The 27,228-nt window shown below is 57.0% G+C and overlaps 1 protein-coding gene and 1 long non-coding RNA gene across 2 annotated transcripts in view; one reads left to right on the forward strand and one right to left on the reverse strand.

Moving 5' to 3' along the window:
• Positions 1 to 68: 68 nt before the first annotated feature.
• On the forward strand, positions 69 to 8,390 carry LOC115502804. Its single transcript, XR_003965198.1, has 2 exons — positions 69 to 168; positions 7,429 to 8,390. It is a non-coding gene; the product is annotated as an uncharacterized LOC115502804 (long non-coding RNA).
• The window catches only part of SPG7 (SPG7 matrix AAA peptidase subunit, paraplegin), a 33,382-nt gene continuing 10,542 nt past the window's right edge, over positions 4,389 to 27,228 (reverse strand). The window contains exons 4-17 of the mRNA XM_030298550.2: positions 25,475 to 25,716; positions 23,348 to 23,487; positions 22,374 to 22,476; positions 20,728 to 20,853; positions 20,244 to 20,406; positions 19,719 to 19,892; positions 13,949 to 14,073; positions 13,100 to 13,202; positions 12,306 to 12,416; positions 9,879 to 9,994; positions 8,237 to 8,393; positions 7,665 to 7,831; positions 6,990 to 7,067; positions 4,389 to 5,339 (exon numbers count right to left, since the gene is read on the reverse strand). Coding sequence (XP_030154410.1) covers positions 5,139 to 5,339; positions 6,990 to 7,067; positions 7,665 to 7,831; positions 8,237 to 8,393; positions 9,879 to 9,994; positions 12,306 to 12,416; positions 13,100 to 13,202; positions 13,949 to 14,073; positions 19,719 to 19,892; positions 20,244 to 20,406; positions 20,728 to 20,853; positions 22,374 to 22,476; positions 23,348 to 23,487; positions 25,475 to 25,716 — 2,006 coding nt within the window. The 3' untranslated portion in view covers positions 4,389 to 5,138. The remainder of the gene's footprint in view (positions 5,340 to 6,989; positions 7,068 to 7,664; positions 7,832 to 8,236; positions 8,394 to 9,878; positions 9,995 to 12,305; positions 12,417 to 13,099; positions 13,203 to 13,948; positions 14,074 to 19,718; positions 19,893 to 20,243; positions 20,407 to 20,727; positions 20,854 to 22,373; positions 22,477 to 23,347; positions 23,488 to 25,474; positions 25,717 to 27,228) is intronic.

Here is a 27,228-nt window from a genome sequence, read left to right on the forward strand (position 1 = left end):
GGCGGGCGTGGCGCCTCCGGCTTCCCGCGGGTTGGGTCCCGGGCCGTGCTGGGAGGACGGCGGGTCCTGCGGGACTCCACGGCCTTCAAGGAGGAACGGCCAGGCCAGAGGAGAGCAGCGGCTGTTTGGGTGCCGAGTCTTTCCTGCTCCTGCATGTCACGGGACTCGGTACGTGCCCCTAACCCTAAAGCCTCGCCTCCGCGTCCGTCTTTGTGCCTTTCCAACCTTTTGAAACATTTGTGCTTCTTCGTTTACCCAGAAGTGACACTTGTTGAGTGCTCTAACTGGAGCGTAAGTACTTCGCATGCGTTTTCACGCTGCACGGCACAAGCGCTGTACCTTCCCCGAGTCGGGCAGAGGGGGGGGGTAAGAATCCGGGTGACGGACTGCAGACCCTGCAGAGACGGGCGTCATGGAAAACATGTATTCAATAAATAGCCCGACATAGCTCCGTGACCTGTGCCCTGTGCGTCTCCCGTTCTCCCGCGCAAGTCTAGGAAACCGCCAACACCCTGTCCCTTTCCGTGAGCCTTTACAGCCTGGTAACTCTCCTTCTTTCCCACCCCCCAGACGCTAAGCTTCTTCCTAATAGAACTTAACACTCGAAGAATTTTTTATGACACGAAATGAGAAACGTGGAGGCCTGTGTGCTTCACTGAGTACATAGGGTGCCGATACAGTTTTCTGCCCTATTGAGACACCCTTGGGTGTTAGAAGTATCAGGCTGAGATTCATTGGGGAATTACAGGGTTTGGACAGGGACACGGAACAGGTAGAAAGGACACAGAACATGTGTAAATTATGAAGCACCTGCAGGCTCTTGAGACGAATGCGCCGAGCCTGCACGGAAAGTCCAAACCCTAGCTCTGGGTGCTCAGTTAGGAGACAAGGGCTGTGTTAGCCCCACTTTGTGACTGTTGTCAGCACAGGAGAGGCTGAAAGTACTTCTCGTGAACTTGGGAATGGTATCTACCTGTGACGTTAAGGTAACGTTTAAAACTTGGTCTGCCACTTTCACAAACAGATGGGCTCAACTGGAGAGTCACTGGCGAGTCAGTAAGAAAGTGGCTGGAGTTGCTTGGGAACCTTTGTACTAGTTTTGAGACGTTGGGCATTGTTTGAATTTTTCCCTTCTGTGAAGTGGGAGGAGAGTCTGTGTTAGACCACAGCACATCGTGCGGTGTCCCGTACAGGGTGAGTGAATGTACTGGCTGTCACGGATGTCACACAGCTCCACTTCCATGTGACGTGCTGGGAGCCAGTGCGGGAGAGAAGAGAGCAAGTGATCCCTCCATCAGTCCTTACAAAAACCGTGAGAGGGATTATCATCTGCCTCACAAGTCCCTTCTTTCTGGTGGAACTGGAACGTGGACCCCCATAACTGCAGCAGAGGGACATTGGGGAAACATCTGCCGAATACATACTTGCCTTGGCCCGTGCGGATTTTCCTTGAACGTAGTCCATCAAATGTTAGCCCGCACCTCCCTGGTCTTTCTCAGACCCCTTTCAGTGGATCTTCGTGGTCAGATACCGTGTTCTTTTTAGTCTCAAACACACTCCTATCCCCATCCCCAGTTTCTCTTTCCGGACAGACCCCAGACTCGTGCAGTTCCGTCTGCCCTGAGCCACATCTTGACCTGAGCTGTAGCCGCTCATGGTTGAGGTGCTGCCATGGGTCACCGGTTGGGGGCTAGAGGTCAGAAAATAGAAACCCTGATCAGAATCAAGTTGGCAGTAAGAAAGCGAAGTTGTAATTCAAGGACCTCGGTCTGCTGCGCACACCATGCCCGATGCAGACTCCAGGATCCCATGCTTGAATACTCCACACGCTTACTTCCTTTGAACAGTATGCAGAATAGTGAAGTAAAAACGGTTCTGACAGGAAATCTGCTAGAAATAGGCTCAACTTTCTTGTTGGGAAAGAGGAAAATGAACTGTTATAAACTGTGTTGTTTTTTTTTTAATTTTAATTTATTATTGAGAGAGCATGAGCATGGGAGGGGCAGAGGTAGAGGGAGACACAGAATCCGAAGCAGGCTCCAGGCTCTGAGCCATCAGCACAGAGCCCGACGCGGGGCTCGAACTCACGCACCACGAGCGAGATCATGACCTGAGCCGAAGTCAGCTGCCTAACCAACTGAGCCACCCAGGCACCCCGAACTGTTCTAAAGTGTTAAGCAGGAATCCTTCTGATACAAAGACTTGGCTGGGCCACGCATTTAAAAAATCATCAGCTATAGGGACAGGCCGTGTCCCCCTGGACACAGAATTCCACAGCCACGTCTCTGCTGCAGAGCTTTTGCCCTGGGCTTGGGCCTGCAGGGGCCACTGAAGGAGCCAGCTAATGCCCCTGCAAACTGCATGCACATAAATAAGGTAGCCCGGGATTCCTGGATAAACATGCCTGAAGGTGTTGGAGTGTCCTCTGCACAGCCTCCCAGAATTTCCTTGCAAGAGGGAGCCCCAGTTACTCCCAGCAGTGCCTTGTCACTCAGCACCTGCAACTGACCAGTGCCTTCCAGCTGGTGCTGTGGGTGTTGGCTTCAGAGAAATTCCACCTGAGGCTGTCAACAATAGTTTTTGGAACTCTGTCAGACACACAGTCATTTTTTTTTTTTTTTAATGTTTATTTATTTTGGAGAGAGAGGGAGAGAGAGAATCCCATGCAGGTTCTGCACTTTCAGAGCAGAGCAGGACGTGGGGCTCAATCCCGTGAACCATGAAATCATGACTTGAGCTGAAATCAAGAGTCGGACACTGAACTGACTGAGCCACCCAGGTGCCCCTTGATTTTTTAAGTTAATATCATAGCAGAAGTGATTTTATAGTGTTTGGGGAAGTGGGGGAGGTTATATCCCAAAGCACTTTGTAAAATTTGCATGTTATGTTATATAAATATGGGCTGATGGTTGAGTTAGGAAAAGCAGTAGCCTAATAACAGCGAGGACAGGCTAATGTTCGCTGCTTAATCACAGAACTCATAACTGTCCATCATCTCAGCTTTCCAGAATCGTGGCCTACCCGTAAATCAGATATAGGCTAACCCAGAGGTTCCTAAAACCTGAAGGAACACTTGATGTCAGTGAAAGGCAGTGGAAAGAATATTAGTGTCATAATCATAAATGTTTTATTTAAAAATTGCTAAGAGTATGACCTTAAGAGTTCTCATCAGATTAAATACCTGTGTGGTGACAGGTGTTAACTAGGCTCATTGTGATCACCCTGCGGCACATATGAACATCAAATTGTATGCGTATGTCTGTTAACTGCAACAAAAAGGGAGCTTTTAGGGAACATAAAAGAATCGTAAGTACAAGTGTAGATTACAGAGAACGATTTGTATTGTTAAAGGATGTAAGTTATTAGGCTGATGGTGTTAAACACACGTTTACTTTGAAAATGTGACATTCTCGGGGCGCCTAGCTGTCTCAATCGTAAGAGCGTGCGACTCTTGATCTGCAGATCGTGAATTTGAGCCCCACGTCGGAAGTAGAGATTACTAAAAAACAAACAAAAGAAAACATGTTTTTCTTGGTGAGGAGACCTCGCATACGTGACTCAGGTGAAGCCAGTTCCAGAAGCTACAGTCAGGCCACGTTATACCCCCTTTGCCGGGTGGAGGGCAGAGGGTCGGGGCTGCGGCTCGGGTGTCGAACACGCCGGTTGCCCCGTGTGGTCTGGCTGCCCCAGACCAACATGCAGTTGGAGGAGGCTCTTTACAGGAAGTCTGAGGGGCAGCCTCAGTCCCCGCCTGGGATGGTAGAGGAGGTGTGACTTCTGGCGCTCGAGCACCTGATGACCCGGAGGTGACATCACTTGTGACCACTTGGGGGCCCAAAGTCGGCAGACGCCTTGAGCTTCTCTAAGTCAGCATAGCGAACCTCCCCCGTCCCACCAGTGAGTGCTAGCAAGTCAGGCTCCCCTGCTTCCGCTGCAGGGAGGGGCCGCTTTTCGTGCCATTTACGTTTGGTTTCTGTGTATCTTGTGGTCAGCAAACGATTTTCCAGAGAATAAAGAGGCACGGGCCAATTTATTGGTAAAGTAGGAGGGGGATAAGCTTGACCACATCCGTCCATGGTTAGGATACGGAGGGTGCCACCCTGGGGCGAAGAGACCAGAACCCTCCTAACTGCATATCCATCTTTGGAAGTGAATTTGGGGACCTGGGGCAAAGGCCACAGTGCTCTCAGAGCTGCCCTCCCTCGGGCCGTACTGTGGGATGGGCGGCCGAACTACCCCTTCTGTCAGGAAGCACCTGCAGTCCGTGGCTCCGAACACCGCTGCGCCGGGAGGGCAGGCGCAGTGAGAGCAGTGGGTGGGGACACCGGAGTGCGTGTGGCACACCCCTGGGCACAAGGGGGCCGAGGGGACCCAGTGTACCTCGCTTGCTGCGATGAGGGGGCGTCCCAGGGCCTTTCCCCCAGATTCCTACAACAGGGCTCTTCTGTTGGTTATCTTGGGCTGACATTCTAGACTGAAACGCGTGACCCCATGTCCGGGTTAGAGCTGGCCCTGTGACGCAAGATGGACTCTCCCCCTGGAACTTACCACACATGCCACAGCAGGCCTCAGGGCTTACCCCTCGTGTGGAGGCCAGGCCAGCAGGACAGGCTGGTGCCCGGGTCTGCACAGCAGTAGGTGGCAGTATTTTAACGCCCGAGAGCCCAGGGCCTGGCTCTGATGCCGACCCTGTGGACGCGCCAGCAGGACAGGCCCACCGGAGGGAGGACAGGCGGCAGCTGGCTCGGGGGTCCTGTTAGCGCTCTGATGAAGTCCCAGCAGCTGGGACAGCCCCCGCATGAACTCCTGGTGGGAGCAAGCTGCTCGCGCACAAAACCACCTTGTCACCGGGTCACCGGCCTGGGAGTTCGGATCTACATGCCCACCTGTACCCGGCACGGATAAGACAATCTAGCAAAGCCAAGTCATCCGCAAAAACGTTTACCTCTCACCGGGAGGGCAGTCAATAAATAGATCTCAGAAGTCTTTTCAGAGACCAGTGAGGGCTGGGAGGGGGTACCAGTCTGGGCAAAAGGGGAACGGCAGGGGCGGGGCACTCAGTGAGGCGTTCCCTTCCTGGGTCTGCGGGGGACGCCGCGTCCCCACGGCACAGTCGAGGCACAATCCGGGAGGCCCGTCTATTTGGGCCAAGATGGCTCCTCCCCGCGAAGTGGGGGCTGCTGAGGCGCCTCCTCCTCCCCGGCGTCTTGCTTCTCCCTCTCGGCCTCACTCCACCTTTGAGGCGCGATCATCTTCTTGGGCCCGTGAGGGGGCGGACCGATGAGGGCCTCGATATCCTCGTAGTTTATCACTTCCTTCTCCAACAGGGCATTTGCCAGCTAACGGAACACAGCGAGTGGTGTGTGAACCCCAGACAAGGAAACAGATGAGCCTTTTGAGAGCCCAGCACCCAGCAGGGAGGGGGCGTCTGGAGCGGGACGCCCTGGGCAGGCGGCTTCCCAGGGAAGCAGTGTGAGCGGGCAGCTCACGCACAGAGCCCTCGTCTGCACCTTACAGGCAGCCTCCCGGCTGCCAGCCTCCGTCATTTTTCTGCTTCCCTCCCAAACCTGTTCTCTGGGGCCACTTTAGTTTCCTTTACCAAACACGGTGCGTGTGTCTGCACGTCGGGGAACAAGTGGGGGCTGGAACGTGGGGACGGGGTGCTGGTGCCCAGGGCTAGCAAGGGAGCCTCTGCCTCCCTAGACGTGGTCCCAGAGAGCACGCTGAGGGGGCCGTGTGCACAGCCCACACCGGCCATGAGGGATGCGTCCCAGGCACTTCTGAGCAGGGCCACTGCTTCCTCGGGAGGGACAGAGCTGCTAAGCCCTGGAACACGCCCCGCCCCCCATGGTGCAGAGGGGGGGACACCCGGGGCCCCCACAGGAGGAGCCCCACCCAGTTCTGCCAAGCAGCAGCCGCAGCGCACACGTGTGGCACCCGGGCCTGGTAAACGGCGGGTTCTGGCTCAGCAGGTCCCTGCCCTGCCCACAACCCCCTGGTCCAGGGGCAGCACTGTGAGGGCAGCACCCCAGCCTGGGGGAGCAGCGCCTCATCTGAATGGAATGAGGAAGTGAGGAAACGTGGCCTGTCCACAAAGTGCTGCCCGCTTCTACGAGGGACACGGGAGGCACCCGCTTCAGGTGCCGCCTTCCCAGCCTCACTGAGAACTGCAGACAGATGCCAGCTGGGGGACACAGCACACCCACCAAGCCACTGCTCTGAAGACTGCCAGAGCCGGCAGCCAACAGGCGAGTGGGAACTCAGAGCCCAGGGAAGCGAAACGAGACATCACAACCAAGAGTGAAGTGGGTCCAGGGACAGGAAACGACATTAGATGAAGACGAAGGAAACGTGAACTTAGCGCAGACTTCAGTTAATGACGTGTCGACACTGGTTCACTAGCTCGTAGAAAACCCGCCACGTTAAAGGGAGATGTTAACGATACGGAAAACCGGCCATGGGGTAGAAGGGGCTTGTGCTATATTTGCAGCTTTTCTATAAGTCTAAGATTATTCTAAACTTGAAATCAAAGTCCAGAGTTCAAGCCCCATGTGTGGCACAGACATGACTTAAAATAGGGGCCCCTGGGTGGCTCGGCTGAGCATTCGACTCTTGATTTCAACTCAGGTCATGATCTCACGGTTCATGAGATTGAGCCCCCCATCGGGCTCTGTGCCAACAGCACAGAGCCTGCTTGGGATTCTCTCTCTCTCTCTCTCTCTCTCTCTCTCTCTCTCTCTCTCTCTGCCTCTCCCCCTCCCAAAAGATAAATAAAGGAAAAATAAAAGACTGCCATGCCCCAAGTGGTCTTTGAAAAAGGTGAGATTTCAGTTGAACTGGGGGGAGTGTAGAAAGGCTGCTTTTTCTGTGGCTGTGTGTGTGCTGGAAAGAGTCCCTCGAGGAGTGACAGCCACATCAGCACCGTGTGGCGATGGTTGCCTGCCCCCACCCCCGCCAAGGGAAGGACAGGCAGGTGCCCAGAACCTTACCGCCTGCAGCTTGTCCTGGTTGTCCCGCAGCACCTTCTCCGTGTGCCTGTGGGCCTTTGCCACCAGCACTTTGGCTTCCTGCCAATGGGCGAACAGATCTGTCACGAGCAGGACGGCAGACCAATGCTCACGACATCTCCTGTGCCCGATTCTGGCACAGAATTCTGGCATCAGAGCACACGTTAGAGCCACGGGGCAGGAAGCCAACCTCCGGCTCACAGGGACCAGGAGAGCTTGGCTGCCAGTGGCATTTCCTGCCCTGACCCCATCCCCCGCGAATGCCCCTGTTCCAGGAGGCTGCCTCCCACCCCTTCCCCCTTCACGGCTGCAGGCGCCCACCAGCTCCTGGAGGCCGGGGAGCGTGCGGCCACCTCACGTGCGCACCAGGCTGGACGTGGGCCCGGCCAGGTCGCGCAGGGAGCGTGCATGTGTCCTGCAGGTGCGGGGACCGCTGGGGACCGCTGGGCACCGGCTGCATCGTTCGGGGTGTTTCACGGACAGTTTCACCAGGGACCACACAAGTCCTCACCCGAGAGCAGACGCTCAGAACGTGAGAGCCACAAGGGGTCAGGACTGGAAAGCCCACCACGTGGACCACGTGACGACACAGCGCCAGCACCTCAGACACCTGCTCCCTGACCCACTGCGCCGTGAGAGGGGGCGGCACGCACTCACGTGATCCATCATCTGCTGGAGGCCCTGGCTGAAGGGACGCCGTCCAACTCCCGTGAGTCCCTCCTGCGCCTCGGGAAAGGACACGGGCCCGATGCTTGGGGCCATGCCAAACTGCCTCACCATGGAGTAGGCGATGCGCGTGACCTTCCTCAGGTCGTCCTGAGCCCCTGGAGCATGGGGCCGAGAAAGAGGTTTCTCTCGGCAGAGTGGCACGGGCCTGGGCCTGACCGCAGAGGACCCAGGGGACAACTGTGCCCTGTTACTGTTCTTTAAAGGACAGAGTCTTAAAAGTCTAAACACTACGTGGGGTGCACTCTGGGTTCGCTTCCCTGGCAGCTCCCCAGCACACGTCCAGCTCTGACAACACCCCTGTCAACGCTGAACCCTTGTGTCACTGGGGACACGAGCACCTGTACCAGTAGCTTGAGAACACTTAGTGAAATTCAGAAGTACGTGTGTAAGCCACCCTTCGAATTCCTCCATCGGATTCACCCTCCCAACCCCACGAGGAAGGCGCGGTGGATGTAAAAGCACTTTGAGAACGCCAGAACCAGCACGGGCCAGCTCCTCACCAGAAGTGACCTTGTTGAAGGAGATGGATTCCGACACGCGGCCACCCAAGGCCATGCACATCCGCTCAAACAGCTGCTCCCTGGTGAAGAGGTGCTGGTCTCTTGGAAGCATCTGAGCAAAGCCCAGGGCTGCGTTCGTCCGCGGTGCGATGGAGACCTGTGGAGTGTCAGGTGGCCGAGTGAGCAGGAGGACGAAGGTGGGGTGGGGCAAGACGGGTCTTTAACTGGAGGCTTTCAAAGCAGTCAGAGCAAGTCTGCACCGGCCTCACTTGTGTGACCAAGGAGAACAGCTCACGTGCTGTTGGGCGGTGTCGTCCTCGCACACCGCGCAAAGCACAGCAAAGATGGCTTCCTGGGTGGAGCCAAGGAGACGGGGCCCCGCCCCCCACCCCCACCCCGGGCCAGTCGTCGTGCCCTCCTGTCACCGCCCACCGCGGTGGACATGGGACTGCACAAACCCTTGGGGACACCAAGACTGGAGACCATCCTTGCCTTTCTCCCCCACCAGCGCAGCACCAGGTTGGCACGCAGGGGCTCTGGAGAGGAAGCTGAGAGGCTAATACTTAAGCGAATTACACTGTAAAATGCTCTACGTAATGATCACATCCGCAACTGGCAGAGTGCCAGGCCGGGTGGGGGTGGGGTGGGGGGTGGTTCTCATTATGACAGATTTATCTTTTGGCCGTCAAACAGGAAATTTTAAATTATGTTTACTTCATCCAGGATCTTTCTGCATTAATTTTTCTTGAGATACTGCATTCAGGTATTTATCTTGCTTACTGAAATATTTAGTGTCCCATAAATGTCACATCCTTGGTGACTGTCCTCAGCCTGACCCAGGTCACCTCAATGACGGCTGCGTCCACTTGTCTGTCACAAACACTGGACTTCGGGCCCTCTCGGGGAAGGCCTCTCAGACACGACCAGACTAACGACCTACTTGGCTACAACTGACACCTCTGAAAAGCAGTTCAAGGACAGTAAACAGACGTGCCGGCTGACAGTGGCCACGTGTCCCCTTCTTCGGTGCTGGGGATGCTCGGCACTGCGGCTCCCTCCCTGCACCCGCCGGCCCCCTCTAGGCCGGACACAGGGCACAGTTCAATCCGCACCCGCCTCCCACACCTTCACGTTTTCCTGAAGGGTCACTCGGTTCCCTGGTCATGAATCCACCATTCCGGAGGAGTTGTTTATACTATAGGCATTTGATACAAATAAAATTTTCATCAAACTCCCAAATGCTTATGAGAGTGGTAGTTCTTTAAGGTGAGCTCCACGCACCTATTCTTAAGGTTAGGAGTCGTTACATTACTGCTTTCAGAGATGGTGGTAAACTTGACAGTTCTTAATTCCAAGATCGAGGGTGCAGACAGGAAAGGGGGCCCCCCGGTCGTTGCGTGGCTCTCCAGTGGCCTTGCCCCACAGCTGGAGCCACGTGTCCTGCCCTCTGCCTCCCGGGATGAGGGACCCTGCACGGTCGCCTCTGCCCTGTGCCCCTGTCCACCTCACACCGTGCCTTCTCTTGGAGAGAGAACACGCGGTGCTTCCGAGGCCAGCGTGGTCCAAGGGCCAGTGGGGCTCACGCCTGCCGACGCCCCGGACCCGCCCGCGGCCACACGCGCGTGCGCGTGGGACAGCCCACCTTCATCACGGCCTCCGTGTGCTCCAGCAGCCAGCCGACCAAGGCGTGGCCCGACTCGTGGAACGCAACCACCTTCTGTTCTTCCTTGGAGAGGATCTTGCTCTTTTTGGCGGTCCCTGCAAGAGGGCCGGTGAGTGTCCCAGGCACTCCGCCTGGCCTCACAGAGTTCCACCCTGTGTCACCAGAGCAACGTCCTCACCGGACGCTCGCCTCCGGCGTCTCGGCCCCCAGCCAACACCAACAACTGCGTTCCTCACCGTGTGAAGCTCATTTGGTGAGGGGGGTGCTGCAGGCTCCCCGTTTGTGCGTCTGTGAACGCGGGAGCGGCAGTCAAGCTCCTGCAGGCTTTAGGAACACCCTCAGCTCAGGGGCCCGCGGGGCTGCTGCGATTGGACGGGGTCCCGAGCGGGTTCCGGGCTGCGCACTGCCGTTCCCCCCAGACGGGCAATGCGAGCCGCAGTCCCGATGCCTCCCACCTGGTGACCCTCTGCTGCCGTCACACCGTTACACCTCCCTGAGTTTCCACTTGAGGCATCCTGGATCAGCTCTGGGTTTGGGGTATTTGGTAGGAGGGTCACCTCCATTTACTGCAAGGTTATAAATCCTTCCTCACACTGGCTGTAGCAGCTCAATCATCTCTACCAGAGCTGGTGATGTGAGCATCTACACACGAGGGTGGGCTCGAACGCGACGTGCTGTAGCCCAGGCAGGCCGCAGAGTGAGACCAGGGGGCTCTGGTGCCTGCTCACAGGGCCAGCGTCGTCAGTATTGACAGGCGTCTTTCTCGCCTTCACACCATTATTGCAAGTGTATCAATTCCCACGTAAAAATAAGGGGCTTGTATAAAACCGAGTTTGTAGTAAGAAACAGCCACTTAGGGGCACCCAGGTGGCTCAGTCAGTTCAGTGTCAGACTTTGGCTCAGGTCGTGATCTCACGGTTTGTGAGCTCGAGCCCCGCGTTGGGCTCTGTGCTGACAGCTCAGAGCCCGGAACCTGCTTCGGATTCTGTGTCTGCCTCTCTCTGCCCCTCCCCCGCTCGTGTTCTGTCTCTCTCTCTCTCTCTCTCTCTCTCTCTCTCTCTCTCAAGAATAAACATTAAAGGGGCGCCTGGGTGGCGCAGTCGGTTAAGCGTCCGACTTCAGCCAGGTCACGATCTCGCGGTCCGTGGGTTCGAGCCCCGCGTCAGGCTCTGGGCTGATGGCTCGGAGCCTGGAGCCTGTTTCCGATTCTGTGTCTCCCTCTCTCTCTGCCCCTCCCCCGTTCATGCTCTGTCTCTCTCTGTCCCAAAAATAAATAAACATTGAAAAAAAAAATTTTAAAAAAATAAAAAAAGAATAAACATTAAAGGGGCGCCTGGGTGGCGCAGTCGGTTAAGCGTCCGACTTCAGCCAGGTCACGATCTCGCGGTCCGGGAGTTCGAGCCCCGCGTCGGGCTCTGGGCTGATGGCTCAGAGCCTGGAGCCTGTTTCCGGTTCTGTGTCTCCCTCTCTCTCTGCCCCTCCCCCATTCATGCTCTGTCTCTCTCTGTCCCAAAAATAAATAAACGTTGAAAAAAAAAAAAAAAAAAAGAAATTGCCTAACAGTGGTTTAAAAAAAAAAAAAAAAGAATAAACATTAAAAAGTAAAAACCAAAAACATTTAAGAAACAGCCACTTTAGTTCCTCCTGTCCACGCCAATTCCTAACCGGCAGTATGGGCACCTGGCGGTATTTGTAGCAGACTTTAACTCCAGTGGAGGGTGACAGGGACGAGCCCCTTCTAGGGATGACTCATGACTGAGTGTCCCCCTCCACAGACAAGGCCTGTGCTTCTCCTACACCTTTGGAAGGAATAGTTTCCCTTTTTAAAAAACTTTCAGTATCTTAGATCGAACACTGCTCAAGAACAAGCCATGGAGGGCCGCGGAAACTTCGAGAGATCGTGTCAGTCCCTCTTCTGACAGAAACCCAGGGACCCCACTTGGAGCAGTGACCATCAAGCACTGCCGGAAGCCACCCCCTCCCTGCCCCTGTCCTGCCGAGACCCCGAAGCAGAGACAGGCGGGACAGCAGAGCTCAGCTCTCGGGAGACCCTCTGTCCCCAGGCAGCCGTGGCCTCAGCCCCACGGTGGGTGGCCTGCAGCTTGGGGGCACCGCTGACCACCTCGGGGCTGCGTGCCACTCACCCTTGGCTGTGGGAGATCCTTGTATATTTCTTCCTGAAGAGTCTGCTCTTTGGCAGATTCTCGGCATTTTACGCTAAGGATAAGTCTCGTGGTAACAACCTGACATAAGAATAGAACTCTGCGCACTGTTCCCTTGTCCGATCATAACTGTTTGCTAATTGCTTCTGTCCCACGATGTGGAAGCTGACCTGGCTCCCACCACCCTGCCTTCCATCTGGCTGCCCCTGGGGCTCCAGCCCTGCTGAGAACACGTCCCTCGTACCGGCAATGACTCGTTCCACGGCGTACTCGAAGTTGAACGTGTGGACGGACGTGTGGCCCTCTCGCGCAGCGTGCAGCGCGGCCTCGTTACAGATATTGGCGATGTCGGCACCTGTCCACACAGAGGGTGAGAGGGGAGGGCAGGGGGCTGACGACTGGCAGACAGGCGGGCAGGCGACGCCCATGCCCTTTGCTGACCCCACCCACACGACTGACAGACCCAAAGCATTCCCCCTCGTGCCTTCCAGCCTAACCCTAACCTCCGGGCTCTTTACTGCACAACTGTCGTCAGCACGCAGAGCACCACGTGCTGTTTTATTCCAGCTAGTAATTCACACGTGCACTGAGGGGAAAGAAGTTAGTTTTCCAGGTTCCACAAGATTCTAGTTGAGGGCATTAAAAAAAATCCAAAGGGAAGACTTTACAATAAAAGGGATTTTGTTTCTATCGCCCTTTAAAATGAGAGCCGCGCAGAAAATATCCTGCTTTGTGATCCGATTCTACTCATCAATGGCGGCACATACAGCCCGAGCCCAGGAGGGCCCCGAGAGCCGGTGTGCAGAGCCCGGAAGGCAGGAGCGCCCCCTGCGAGCACGCACACGCGCACGCGCACAGTACTCCCTGAACGCCGGCGCCGGCCGTGGGCTCTGGCACCACTCCGGGAGGGAAGTGCTGTGCGGTCTGGCTCCCTGTGCACACCCTCACCCTCACCCTCACCCCCACCCCGGAGCGGGGGATGTGGGGCCCTTGGGGGAGGCCTGCACCCTTAGGACTGGCGGGAACCAGCTTCCGTACCACTGAACCCCGGCGTCAGCTCTGCCAGACGCTGGGAGTAGAAGCTGCTGGCCTGGGTCAGCTTCAGGCTCTTCAGGTGCTGCTCAAAAATCTCCCGCCTTTCCTGCAGAGAAAGGACACGAGTGTGGGCTCACTCCTGCCCCACAGACGGGCCCCTGGCTGTTAGATCCCTGTCCTTGTCATCACTCCCGACCTTCATATGTGAGACCAGTTGAGAGCCACAGGCAGCATCTCAAAATGAAAGGTTAGGTCACGCATAGTAAGGGCTTACTTCGTAGGACGTCTGGTTCGTAGACGTTCTGTGTTTTCTAGACCCTGATGGGAATGCTCCTTACGCGGTCAGAGAAAGGGGAAGGTGCTGTTCTGGAAGCAGTGGCAGCGGGGAGCTCCATTCTGCTCCTTAGAGCCTAGGAGCCGTTCGAGTGTCAGACCCAGGGTGACACCCATGTGAGGTCGCCATCACTGCCTGCTGGTTCCTGCTGCCTCGGGGCACCACCAAGGCCTGGCCACCAGGGGGCGGACGTCTCTCCAGAGACCCAAGGAGGCTGGAGGGGCTGAGACACCGGCAGGGCTGGCACCTGCTCCCAGGGCAACACAGCTCATGTTCCAAACCCAGCTCATGTTCCAAACCCACGGCCAGCCTGCAGACTTGGGGTCAGGACGAGACTCCTGAGGTTCTTGCTACAAAACTCAGCCCCAATGTTTAGGGATAAAGAGAAGATGTGGGTGAACCAAATGAGCTGCAAAACGGTGGGAAGAGCGGGAAGCCAAAGAAAGTCTGGACAGACAGGCACCAGGACTGTGCGGTCGCAGCTGGGCCAGGAAGGGCCGGCCCCCGGCCACCCTGACCTGCAGCGTGGGAAGGTCGATGAAGACGTGTCGATCCAGTCGGCCTGGCCTCAGCAGAGCGTTGTCCAAGATGTCAGCTCGGTTGGTGGATGCCAGGACAATGACATGGTCCGTGGTGCCCATTCCTGGAGGGATGACAGCCGTTCAGGTAGAGCTCCCTGTCAGGACACAGGGTGGGACTGATTTCCCCCTGGGGTCCGCAAGAATTCACCCGTCTCCCCCAGGCTGAACCACAGACCAGAACTGCACTGCCATCCAGACAGCACCTGGGGGGGACCTCGTTTTTGGAGAACTGCCAGCAGGCCTGGGGAACGAGGGGACACTGTCCCCACGCTCCCTCAGTGCACTGGCTGGGGGCCAGAGCCACTGTAGCAAGACGTCTGGGACATTTTGTCCCTAATGCTGGTCTGTAGCCTGCGTTTAGGCCCTCGCTCTCTCACAGGAGTTTAAAAACAAGTGCAGACAGAAAGTCCCACCGCTGGCCCAGATCTGTAGGAGAACCAGACGGGACCCCGGTTTGAATAAAGCAGCTGCAGAAGTGCGCCTAAGGAGCAACGGGGCAAATCTGAGCCTGACTGGATATCTGAGTGTTGTATCTGTGCTTGTAAACTATGCGTTACGACGATACTGTGGCATCTCTCTGGATGTAAAGAACTACGTTCAGAGCATAGAAGATTTAGAACACGTAAGATTCAGAAATTTGGATCTGCTTTAAAATAACCCACCCAAGAAGAGGAACGGAGCGGGGTGGCTGGAACAGGGCTGGCCTGCGACGTGGAGGTTTGCCGCACATCTCTCTCTGCTCTGATGTATGCTTGACAAGTTCCGGAATAGAGTGAAAAATGCCGGAGGCGCCTGGTTGACTCGGTCAACAGAGCAACAGAGCAACTCTTGATCTCAGGGTCTTGAGTTCAAAGCCCACGTTGGGCGTAGAGCCCACTTAAACAATACGTAAAATGAAGATATCCTGATCTTTTGCTAGTAAAAAAAAATCTTGATAAGTTGACACTGACAAATAGAACTTAAAACTACCTGGCTTAAGTGAAATTTAAAAGAACGGTTGCAGAATTATGGCCTGAGTGTTAGGCACTGCCATCTCCCAGCCAACTGTCACTGACTCCACTCTGCAGGACAGCAGTGAGGGGCCTGGCCGAGTGCAGGGGCCTGGGACCCACCGTACCAAGGAACTGACCCCTGAGTCACCGAGAAGCAGCCACTAGGACGCACAAACCACACCCACCTCCCAAGGAAATCCTCGAGAACCCTGTATGTGTGCATTCTCCATGGAAGGCGACAAGCCAGGACGCTTACTTGACGTTTCTGTGTCAGGGGAGAGTGCAGCACGTAACCGTGACTTCTGAAAAGAGCCCGGAAACCAGCCAGCACCAGCCAGCACATGCAGCGCGTCCCCCCGTGTTCGATCTGCCTGCACCGTGGTGTTAGGAGAAGTCAACCTGTGACACCCGGCAAACAAGAGGCTGTCTGGAGAGAGGGCCCTGCCAGGACTCCCGAAGGCCGTGGACACGGAATTCCGAAGTCACATGAACTGAAGACACATGGGACGACGGTGGGAGTGATGCCTGCGGAAGAGCAGCGGCAGGGCAGGGGTGCAGGCGGCGCCGGCCAGCCCCAGCACGAGCTGCGGGAGCGCTCAGAGCTCTGCTGGCGGGTCTCAGCTCCACCTCCCCACAGAGCCAGCCCCTCACTCGGGCCAGGCACCCTGCGTCACTGGGGTCACGATCACACAGAGGGTATAGCCCCCCGGGGCTGGACGGATTGCTCTAGAAACTTTGCATTTTGACCTAGTTACAGATACACAGGTGCAGCTTGGTACAGAGAAGTCCTTTCGAGGGTCGCTCAGAGCCAGGAAGCTGGCTGTGCAGGGCAGAGCCTTCTCACCGCCTCGACTAACGCACTCGACCAGGAGCTTTCTTCTCTGCAGGTCCCCTGCACGCAACCCCCCTGCCCGCCTCTCTCCGCGTCCCCGCGGTACGCAGGCCTGCTCCACGGCCACCCCACCTCCAGTCTGTTCTCGTCTCTGGGATTCTGTCACTTTGACAGTCTTGGGTAAGTGTTCCCGTACAACCTGTAGCCGCTTGACGCTGGCCCTTTTCGCTCAGCAGAATTCCCTCGGGATCCATCCGAACGGTGGTGTGTGAGCACTCAATTTCTTTCCTTTGCTTCACGGTAACCATGGCAAGGACACGCAGGCTCGGTTTAGAAGCTGCATGCGGGGAGTTTCCAGCTGCCACACGTAAGCGGACCTTTCTTGGGGCCGCAGGCAGGCGCGTGAGCGCCGGGCCAGAGGGGAGGTGTGAGTTCTGTTCTGTCTCCCAGGGCGGCTGGCCGAGCGTGGGTCAGCTCACGCTTCCGGCTGCTGTACTCCAGCGAGGGCCGTGCGGGCTCACTCGCAGACTCGTCCGAGCCATCGGTGCGCCCCCCGCCCCGGCGCGCCACGCGTCTCTGCTCTGGCTGTCCTAGGAGGTGTGTTCCCACCCAACTCTCAGAAAAGGGTTTGGCGGGTGTGGACGAGCGCGTTCAAAACCTTACATGAAAAAGCAAACGGAGCACGGCAGCCGCAGCCCCATCGGTCGAGGGGAACACGGTGCGAGGTGCCGCCCCGCACGAGTCTGTGCCGCGTGGTGCGTGCGGGGGGCCCCGCGGCGTGGCGGAGGCGCGGGCCTGCAGAAGACCTCCGCGGGCCAGGAGGCCAGACTCTACAGACCCCACTAAGCGCTGGCAGAGCACAAAAGCAGTTCAGCCTTTTCAGCAAATGGAGCGGGGGCAAACAGACGTCCACGGGCCAAGGGGTGGGGGTGGGGGTGCACCCGACTTCGGCTCAGGGCGTGACCTCTGAGTTCGGGTGTTCGAGCCCCGCATCCAGCTCGGCACTCACGGTGTAGAGCCTGCCTGGGATTCTCCCTGTCTGCTCCTCCCCAACTCAAGCTTTCTCAAAACAGATCAAAGTAAACTAAAATGGAAAAGGCCATGTGGATGGTAGCTAGGACTTTCTGACTCCACGTGAGAACGCAGCTCACGTCCCCACACACTCTTGCTAACACAAGCTCCGGTGAAGGCACGGGGAAGGGGCACTCAGCACAGAGCCCTCTTTCTGCTGATCAACCGTACAGAGGTACCGAGTCACGCTGACCCCAGCACGCTCCGCGCAGGTGCCTGGCCCTCCGGTAGGGCCACCTCTCCCTGACTCATGAGTGGGGGGGCGGGCAGTCCCTTCCTGGTGAGCTTTTCCCACGACCGGCACAGTGTCTGCTCCGTGCCCTGCGCCTCAATGAGCAAGCACCGCCCCTCCGGGAGGACTGACACAGACCCCTCAGACTCATGTGAAGGGCGAAGAATGCGCACTGTGTCCGCACACAAAAGGACCCGTTCACCGCTGGCCCAGCCCAACAAGGGGCTTCAGTCAGGGCTCCTGGGCGCTCGTGGGCCTGGAGCGGAAGCAGCCCTATTCACGGCAGCACAGAAGTTGGGCTCAGAGGAAGCCACCGTTTGGTAAATGCTTCCTGGTGGGCTCGGGTCTGCCCCAAAACGTGGGCTCAGCCTTCAAGTGCAAACACCGATATGAGCAGGAAGGCCTATGTGGGCCTCCCGTGGGCCCGGTGGGAGGCAGGTGGGGGCCTTCACCTCTGAGTGCCTTCATCTCACCTGCAATGATGAGCTGTGGCACACGGGCCACAGAGTCACGGGGGGGTCACACGCTCTCTCCACACTACACAGGTCAGAAAACCAGCCTGAAGAAGCGGGGGCAGGCGTGCATGCCCACAGCACCTTCTCACCCAGGGATCTAGGGCTCGACGGGCGTCTGCAGGAGCCGGAGGGCAAACAGGGACTAGAGGGCACTTTAAGCTTGGACGGCCACCTGGTCATCTGATGACTTCCAATGGCCAGTTCTCCCTTGTCCACTCGATATCACAGATGTCGTTCATTCTTTTTTTTTTTTTCAAATGTTTATTTTTGAGAGAGAGAAGGTGCGCGTGCGTGAGTGGGAGAGGAGCAGACAGCGAGGAAGACGCAGAATCAGAAGCAGGCTCCAGGCTCTGAGCTGTCAGCACAGAGCCGGACGCGGGGCTTGAACCTCATGAACCACAAGATCGTGACCAGAGTCGAAGTCAGACACTCAACGGACTGAGCCGCCCAGCCGCCCCTTTTTAAAAAAAAATTTTTTAATGTTTATTTTTGAGAGAGAGAGACAGAGACAGAGCGTGAGGGAAGGAGGAACAGAGAGAGAGAGACACTTGTCATTCGATTACAAAGACAACCAGGGGGTGCCTGGCTGGCTCAGTCAGTGAAGTGCGTGACTCTTGATCTCAGTCCGATGTTGGGTGTGCAATCTACTTAAAAATAAATACATAAACAATTTTTAAAGTAATAATAAATGAAATAAATACATAAAGGGGCGCCTGGGTGGCTCAGTCAGTTAAGCATCTGACTCTTGATTTCAGCTCAGGTCATGATCTCACGGTTCATGAGTTCAAGCCCCATGTTGGGCTCTGCTTGGGATTCTCTCTCTCTGCCCTTCCCCCACCTGCTCTCTCCCAAAGTAAATAAACATAAAAAAAAAAAAAAAAAATTAAGCCCTCTCCCCACAGCATGGCGGAAGCCGGAGGACATCACACTGGGTGAGTCACAGAAGGACAAATAGCAGTAGGAGTCACCCACAGGAGGGTCCAAGAAGACTCAGACCCGTGGAGACACAAGGTGGCATGGCTGCCAAGGGCTGGGAGGCTGGTGTTTAATGGGGACAGAGTTCCAGTCAGGGAAGATGAGAAGGTTCTAGAGATAGATGGTGGTTGCACAACAGAGAGAATAACACTAATAAACGGTTACAATGGTAAATTTCGGGGCGCCTGGATGGCTCAGTCGGTTAAGCGTCCGACTTCGGCACAGGTCATGATGTCACGGTTCGTGAATTCAAGCCCCACGTCGGGCTCTGTGCTGACAGCTCAGAGCCTGGAGCCTGTTTCAGATTCTGTGTCTCCCTCTCTGTCTGCCCCTCCCCACTCGCTCTCTCTCAAAAATAATAAACGTTAAAAAAAGTTAAAAAAAAATAAAAAGGTAAATGCCACGTATATTTTACCACAATAAAAATAACCGGGTACCAGGCTGGCTCAGTCAGTGGAGCATATGCGACTCTGGATCTCGGGGTCCTGAGTCCGAGCCCCACGTTGGGTATAGAGATTGCTTAAAATAAAATCTTCAAGGAATATAAGTAAAAATAAAATAAACATACAACGTCTATCCAAAAAAAACCCCAAAATCTTACGAAAGTAGCCGAAAAGAAAAACCATTCCGTGTCACTCAGAATCCCCAGATCAAGAGTCACATGTGCCTCCACCTGGGGCAGCCAAGCGCCCTGTGCTACCTTTCCTGCATCGGGCTGCGGGGTGCGCACAACACCATCACCTGGGTTTATCCAAGACTGGAAACCACTCCCTGCCCTGCCCTGCCCTTTTTTGTTCCCAGGTTCGTTCTTTCTTTTCTACTATGACCTTGACTTTTTAAAATTAAAACCTGTGTTTCTTGAGTGCAACAAGGTGACAAATAGCTCTGAAAGTGGCCTTGTCTCAGAATCAGCTACTAGGGAGCGTGTTGACGGCACCCGCACCTGCAGCAGGTGCTAGGGCAGAGAGACGCAGCCCGTGTACGTGGGCATCGGTGCGTGTTCCCGAACAACACGCATGAGCCGCGTGGTCCACCCCGCGAGTGGGTCTCAGGAAAAGAACCCCTTCCCTGCACAGGAGGGGGCACCCACCGTCCATCTCCACCAGGAGCTGGTTGAGTGTCTGCTCCTCCTCCGTGTTGGAGAAGCCAGACATGGTGGTGGAGCGCTTCTTGCCCACGGCGTCGATCTCGTCAATGTACACGATGCAGGGCGCCCGGGCCCGGGCTTCCTTGAAGAGGCTCCGCACACGGGCAGCGCCGAGGCCTAAGGTGACACAGAGGACCGGGAGGGGAACGGGGAACAGGGAACGGGAGGGGAGCCCAACTGTTGCGCCAGGGGCCAGAACGGCCCACGGAGGATGACGAAGCCTCAGGAAGAGTCACCCTGGCGGTACTCGCCCCCTCGTGGACCCCCAGGCCGCGCATGGAGGCGGCTTCAGAGAACATCGCTGCCCAATTCTCTACGCCAGCGGCATTCCCAGGAGCATGGGGCTTCTGTTTGCCTCTCTGTGCCCCCAATTCCCCGGCCGGCCGCCACCTGAGGAAGGGCGTGTGACGGCAGGGCCATCCATCCTGCACAGACGGTCCTGTCCGCAGCCCCCCAGGCAACACCAACCTCCAATGACCTCCACGAACTCCGGGCCAGCCATTGCCAAGAAGGGCACCCGGGCCTCCGTCGCCACTGCCTTGGCCAGAAGGGTCTTCCCACAGCCAGGGGGCCCGAGCAACAGCGCGCCTTTTGGGACTTTGGCGCCGAGCTGAAGGAAGCGCTCTGGGCTCTGGAAAAGCAGCAGACAACGCAGCGCTGATCATAGGTGTTGCAGAGAGAACTTTCAAGACAGGACACACGGAGATCAGCTCATGCGCGGTCACGAATCCGCTGTGGTTCACACGGTTCTGGCGCAAGTCAGTCCGGGACTGACCGGGTGTCCCAGACGGCTTAGGCTGCAGTCGGCGGTGGGCTCTCGGCCCTCCTACTGGTTGAAAACTGTGCACTCGGCCTGCACGGCGGGTTTAATACTGGGTCCCACCACCTGACTACTCCGGGTCTTTCCTCCAGAATGGTGCTCAGCTGCCTCCTGCTTGGCAGGCACGCCTACCTTCAGATAATCCACGAACTCTTTGACTTCCAGTTTGGCTTCGTGCATTCCCGCTACATCTTTGAAGCTGACTCCTTTCCCCATCTTGCCATCCACAATCGTGAAACGAGCCATCTTAAGCTGATTCTGGGCAGAAAGAACAAAGGGCAGGGTGCCGTGACCTCTCAGCACAACAGGGAAAGTGAGCGTCCCTGGGCCCCACCTCCCCTCGGCCCAGGGTCCCCTCTCCCACACCCCCTCCCACGCATATGAAGGGAAATGTTTCTTGTGCGTCATGAACAGTAAGAAAGTTATCTAGTATTTAACGGTTTGCCTTAAAAAAAAAAAAAAGATGTAAAACCACCCCCCGCCCAAACAAGGTAATGTAGCTATCTCTTTTGCACATAAACTGTATTTTTCTATATGATTTTTCCCGCTACTGTGTAATACTCTGATTATAAAAGCAATGTAGATAACACTGAGCTCTAGGAAAGTTCGGTAGAAATGTTGGCTGGTAAATTTCTGGAAAGCAACCAGGCAAGAGAAAGCTCGTAGTGAGGGGCGCAAACTTGAGCTCAGTTCTGCCTCAGGAGGCGCACAGACATGCCCGCGCTCAGAAAACGTGTGCGCTGAATTTATCATAGTGCTATTTAAATAAGACAGTAAAAATAAACAGCCCTAAATACACAAGAACGGTGAAACTGGCCGAGTAAAATACAGCCCGAGCCCATGATGAGACACCCTTCAAAGAGTGTGAGCGTTCAGCTACAGCCAGGAACACGCTCTTGGTCTCGGTTCTCAGGGAAGGGGCTGGGTGCTGCCATCTGCAGACCTGCTCCAGCCGGGGCTTGGGCCCCTCAGCTCTGCTGCTGATGGGCTAACCGGCCACATGCTCCCCGCCAGGGAGGGTTCGCGTTACAACGAGGGCTACCACAAGAGGACGCTGTGTGTGTGTGTGTGTGTGTGTGTGTGTGTGTACACATTAAGTAATCTCTACACCCAACACAGGGCTTAAATTCAAGACCCAAAGATCAAGCGTCGCATGCTCCTCAAACTGAGCCAGCCACTTGCCCCAAGAGAATGCTTTTAAAGTGTATTTGGGGTGGGGGGGGGGGCAGGGTGCCTGGATGGCTCAGCCAGTTAAGTGTCTGACTTCGGCTTAGGTCATGATCTCACTGTGGAGTCTGTCTGTCTGTCTGTCTGTCTCTCTCTCTCTCTCTGAATAAATAAACTTTAAAACAAAATTTTTAAAAAGTGTATTTAGGTTTGGGGCATCTGGCTGGCTCAGTTGCCAGCCTTAAAAAATACGCAGCATCTTAGCAAGTAGGAGAAACCAAAGAAACAGTCATGCCCAGCTACCGAAACAGCAGAATAAACTGGCCTATACACTGGCCTGGCTCAGCTGCCCCACGAGCCAGGGGGAGAGCGGGCCTCAGGTGGATCCCCTAGTCGGCCAGGCACAAAGAAAGAGGAGCTGGCAGGCCACGGCTCCAGGCTGGCCTCTGTGACAGCTTAGCCCTCACTGCGTGCTCACTCTTGGGAGCCATACTCAGCAAGCACAGACAGACCCTGAGAGCACACGTTCAGGGAGATGGGACAGACCACACGTTCAGGGAGATGGGACAGAGCACAGGTGCAGGGGGATGGGTGGCACGTGCCCAACTTACAAAAGCACTGAGTCCTCCTTCCCGTCCTGTCATCCCAGCCAGACGGAACACGTACCACAGGATGGCCAGGCCCACTGCGGTCATCCCCAAGGCGTAGAGGGCACTAGCGGGGGAGAGAGAGTCAGTCACGGGCAGGAAGCTCACGGGCACGCCTCGCGAAGTCCGGGGCCACAGACCCTTCAGAGATGGGAAGAGCGACCCGCACTCCGAGAACAGCGTGCAGAGCGAGTGGTTGTGAAAATGGGTTTCCTTGTCCAACTCTGCTCTCTCGTGACCTTCTCCCACATGGGCAGGTGGAGCGTCTCCCCACGGCGCAAGGCCAGGACATGGACACGACACACTCACCCCGTCCTCCAGAGCCTACCGACAACGCCCAGCGAGAACCGATTTTCACGTGCGCCAAAGTAGGCCACCGGTTTTGGATGGGACGGCAAAACACGCAGAGCAGGAAACCGAGTGAACGCTAGGGCGCCAGCCCGCCCTCCCGCCGCCCGCCAGCCTTGGCCCTGCACCTGCGGGAGAGACCCGCCACCGCACAGGAAGCTCAGCGCCTCAGCGGTGTCTGCCAGTCAGCAGCGAGCCTCTGCACACAAGCGCCGGCCGCTGCCGGGCCCAGTGTGCGGTGAGACGCCATGACTGGGAGCTAATGTGTCCCGCTGAGTCTGTAGGTCCCACGGGCCCAACACGGTCCCCGCTTGCATCTGCCGCACGGAAGCAGGGATTTCTACCGGACAGGCCCGCTTCTCCCTTTCTGTTCCACTTTCCCGTTTGTAGAAGACAACGGTCCCACGATGTGCTGGATCAAGAAAAGCCACAGAGCCACGGACGCCCTCCCCACACGTGGTCCCGGACTCGCCCTCCCACACGGGGGTCTGCTTCGTGCAGGCCAGGCCACTTTCCGGTGTGTGTGCTTTGTTAGCACATTACAGAGCCACGCCTGGTTTAGTTCAGGGGCCAAATAACGACCAGCATACTTTCCAAAGAATCCTGTCCGCTTATAGGAGACCGGGATCCTGTCCTTGCCTTCAATGTTCAGGGCGTCTTCCGCGGCTCGGAGCTTCTCCTCAAATCTGTCGATGTTTGCCACCTGCATCCGGTACATCAAGGCCAGCCGCTGGGGGCAGAGAGCACAGGTGGTGCGAGTGACACACGGGCCAGACGGACGACCCCCAGACGCTGCAGGGCTCCAGCAGCAGAAGGTTCATCTGCGGGTCAGAAACTACTTCTGCATCACAATTCCAGCAAAACTTCAATACGTGTGCTTTCTCTATCTTCAGGAATGGGGACATTTTAAGAAAAGGGAGGGTGTGCTCCACACTGACACCCCCCACCGAGCCTCAGCTGTGCGTGCAGAGCACAGAGACACGCGACAGGCCGGAGCTCCCCGCCGGGATGCAGGCAAGTCTAAGGCCAGAGCACAGGTTTCGCGCCTGCCTGCTGGCTGACCCCGAAATCAGCAAATCAGCTAAGTGGATTTCTGTGTCCTCGGGAAGCCTTTCCTGGGTGGAGGCTCAGGGAGTGAGCAGGTGGAGTGTCCTGGCATGATGTCACCGCCGCCTCCAGGGGGACAGGCTTCCCTGAGAGGAGGCAGCGTGGCCCGAAGTCCACGCTGGGCCCCCAAATGCCTTCTCTGTGAGCCGTCCTGATGATCTCCAGCAGCCTCGACGGTGTCCTGCCAGTCCCACACCATTCTCCTGAGGGCCTGGTCCAAATGCTTTCTAGAACTAAGCCGTTCCAAGCTCAGCTTCTAAACACACTCTTCCAATCTACACGGAGCACCCAGATTTCCCCCTGGCTCTTAAGAACCTCAGAAGATGTCGTGGGGTCACAAGGCCAGATGGGAGAAGCAGACGGGGGCGCCACCGGCCACAACACCCTGATCACAGTCTGTGCTGGACTAACCCCACAGACCCAAACGTCTGATGTGGACTTCATGCTCCCGTCCCTCACACACCCGGCCCGGCCGTGGAAACAGAATGGAGAAGCATAGCAATGTCCTCCTTTCTATCCCAGAAGCCAAGAGCAAAGTGTATGACTCCAGAAAGCGATTCAACTCCCCCCATCTTCTCTCTGACCGCCTGGCCCTGGACGACCCACTTGCTTCTGCAAGGTCACCTGGGTCACACAGCAGTCAGGGCCAGGAGGGGCCTGTCCCCCACAACTAAGTCACAAGCTCGTGTAAAATGACAAACAGCTGTGCACACGTGCGTGGCGTTTAGCCCTCTCTAGAGCCCTAGCAGCGCCCAGGGTGCTGTCCTAAGGGACAGAGTCCTACGCCCACGAGTAAACTTGTGCCCCAAGTGCGCACAGTATGTCCACACTGAACGCCTGTCTCCCAGCATTCTACCTGGTCTCCTTTTCCCGCTGTCCAAACCTCTAACAAACAACAGGAAGGAGGCTAAAACATGACAGGACCGTGGATCAAACATCTAACCCAGCTCTGAGCGTCAGTACAGAGATGACTAGCAAACAGGATCAGGGAAAAGTGTTCTGGAAAATAGTCTCGTGTCGCTACCTCTCCTGGGCCTGCCGGTGGTGTGGTTATGGGGTGGGGGGCGGGGGAACAAAGAGGCGGGGACTGGACGGTGGCTCCCTCTCGTAGCGGGGTTTCCACAGTCGGCTTCCGGGGCCCAGTGCCCCACACTGATGCCCAGCCCTCTCCCTGAGACCAAATCCCACCCGTCTGACGCCTCCTTTCCCTCGGGAGCACCCGAGGCGGGGAGGTAAGCAGGCCCTGCTTGCTCTCTCCTCCCTCCCGTCCAAGGGCCAGCCCTTGCCCAACCCCACCTCTCAGCCACCCTCACAGGGAGGGTAGGCTCCTGCCCCCGGCCCCCAGGGAATCCCCCCAACAACCTTGGCACCTCAACTCACCAGCATCCGCCAAAGCTGCCCCATGTGCCAACCTGCAGCCAGCGCCAGACCCACAGAGCGGGACGTCGGGGCCACCGCTGGCTCACGTTCCCTCCTCCTCCTCCTCTCTGTACACGGCCACCGCAGCTGCGGGCCCCCAGCTCCCGTCTGGGACAACACCCCCTCCCCCAATCACGGGATCTCAGGGTGGGGAGGGGTGGGGGGACGGAAAGGGGCCCGCCCGCACTCACAGGCCGCCCGAACACCACGGCTCCGGGGTGCAGGTAGACCTCCACCACGTCGCTCTCGGGAACCACCTGCACCCGCTGCACCTCGCCCTTGGCCAGCATCTCGTGGACAAAGTCGTTCCAGGAAATGTTGCCCCCGCTGGTGCTGAGCGCGTTCAGCAGGCTCATGACCACGGCGATGACAAACAGGGTGCGTAGCCGCTCGCGGTACATCTGGTCCTCTCTCTCCTTGCGTCTCCTCTCCTCTGCGGGCGGGGCAACCGGGGGACCGTGAGACAGAGGCCGCAGGCGGGGCGGCAGGAGAGCACAGGGGCGAGGAGGCCGGCCCTGCGTGTTGGCCGGTTTTCAACAAAGCGGCCCGAGTCAGATACTAATCACATGCCATCCGGGCCACCAGCACCCCGTTCGCCGTCTGCGTAGAGCACAAAACCAGGGTTTTCCACTTCCCGGGACCAGCATGTGCTACGTCTCCACCGTCAGCCCTCGGCCGGGAGCACGGCCGACCCCCCGCCCTGGCGTGATCACCGGCGGGCTGTGCGCACACGTGCAAGTCTTGAATAACAACCAGACACCTGCCTCCCCTCCCCCACAGCCACACATTTAAACAGTTTAGTCCGTGGACAGATGGTGGGGTCCACTTAATTCAAGAATGTTCCCAAAGACCAACTCTTCACCCAAATCACATTACTTGGCTACTGATACCCTACTCAGGGTATGGACTGCATCGTGCCCGTTCTTAGGGGTGAGAGGAAGACCCGAGACTCGGCCCCAGCTTGGGGTGTGCAGAAACCCAGGGAGGTAAGGTGGCCCGAGCGGCAGCATGTGGAGGCGGGGCGGGAGGGGAGAGCCCACAGCACAGGGAACTCAGAGAAGCAGCTCTCAGCACGGGCACCAGGGAGAGGCTCCCAGAAGGAGGGAGAGCAAGTGGACCAGGAGGCCAGAAGGACGTTCAGAAGCTGCTTCCCTCAGGCCCAGAGCGCAGACGGGAGAGCCCTGCTTGCAGCCACCAGAGGCCAGGCCACAGTCTTCCTCCCAAAACAGCCAGTCAGGTAAACCCTCTCATTTGCGCGATGCTGTCATCTCACTAGCCCACCCAGCCCAGTCCCTGGAAGGATCCGGCGCCTCCGTGTACACACCAGGCTGCCGTGCAGCCCTCAGCTGTGCGGCACGGCCCATCCTCCCGACACGCCACCCAGACTCCAACCAGGCCTGTCATTAATGATGCCTTCACCACTTCTGCTCACCACGGCCCCGACCTCGCTCGGCAACCAAAGTTTCCACCATTGCTCCTTCCGGCACAAACACAAGCACCCGCTTGGGGGAAGGGCAGAGGCCCACTCCCGGGAGCAGGGGGACCCAGCACAAGGGCTCAGCCCAAGCGCACACGCACCGGAACCGGTGCCGCCCGCTTCCCCCTGTGCCGCTTGGAGCTGGAGCCGTCCACAAACACACCCTCCTCTCCCGACAGTTTAGAGGAGCTGAAAGGCATTTTAAGGCAGCTTAAACACAAAGTGAAGCTTATGGAGAAGGCTGTGTCTGCAACCGTTCTGAAAACCTGAAAGCGCATTTTAGATGTTCTCTTAGACTAGAACGGGGGCGCCTGGGGGGCTCAGTGGGTTAAACGTCCGACTCTTGATTTTGGCTCAGGTCGTGACCTCATGAGTTCGAGCCGTGCATCAGGCTCTGCGCTCACAGCTCGGAGCCTGCTTGGGATTCTCTCTCCCCTCTCTCTGCCCCTCCCCCCACTCATGCGCACT

Source organism: Lynx canadensis, chromosome E2 (assembly GCF_007474595.2).
Source record: "Lynx canadensis isolate LIC74 chromosome E2, mLynCan4.pri.v2, whole genome shotgun sequence".
NCBI lineage: Eukaryota > Metazoa > Chordata > Mammalia > Carnivora > Felidae > Lynx > Lynx canadensis.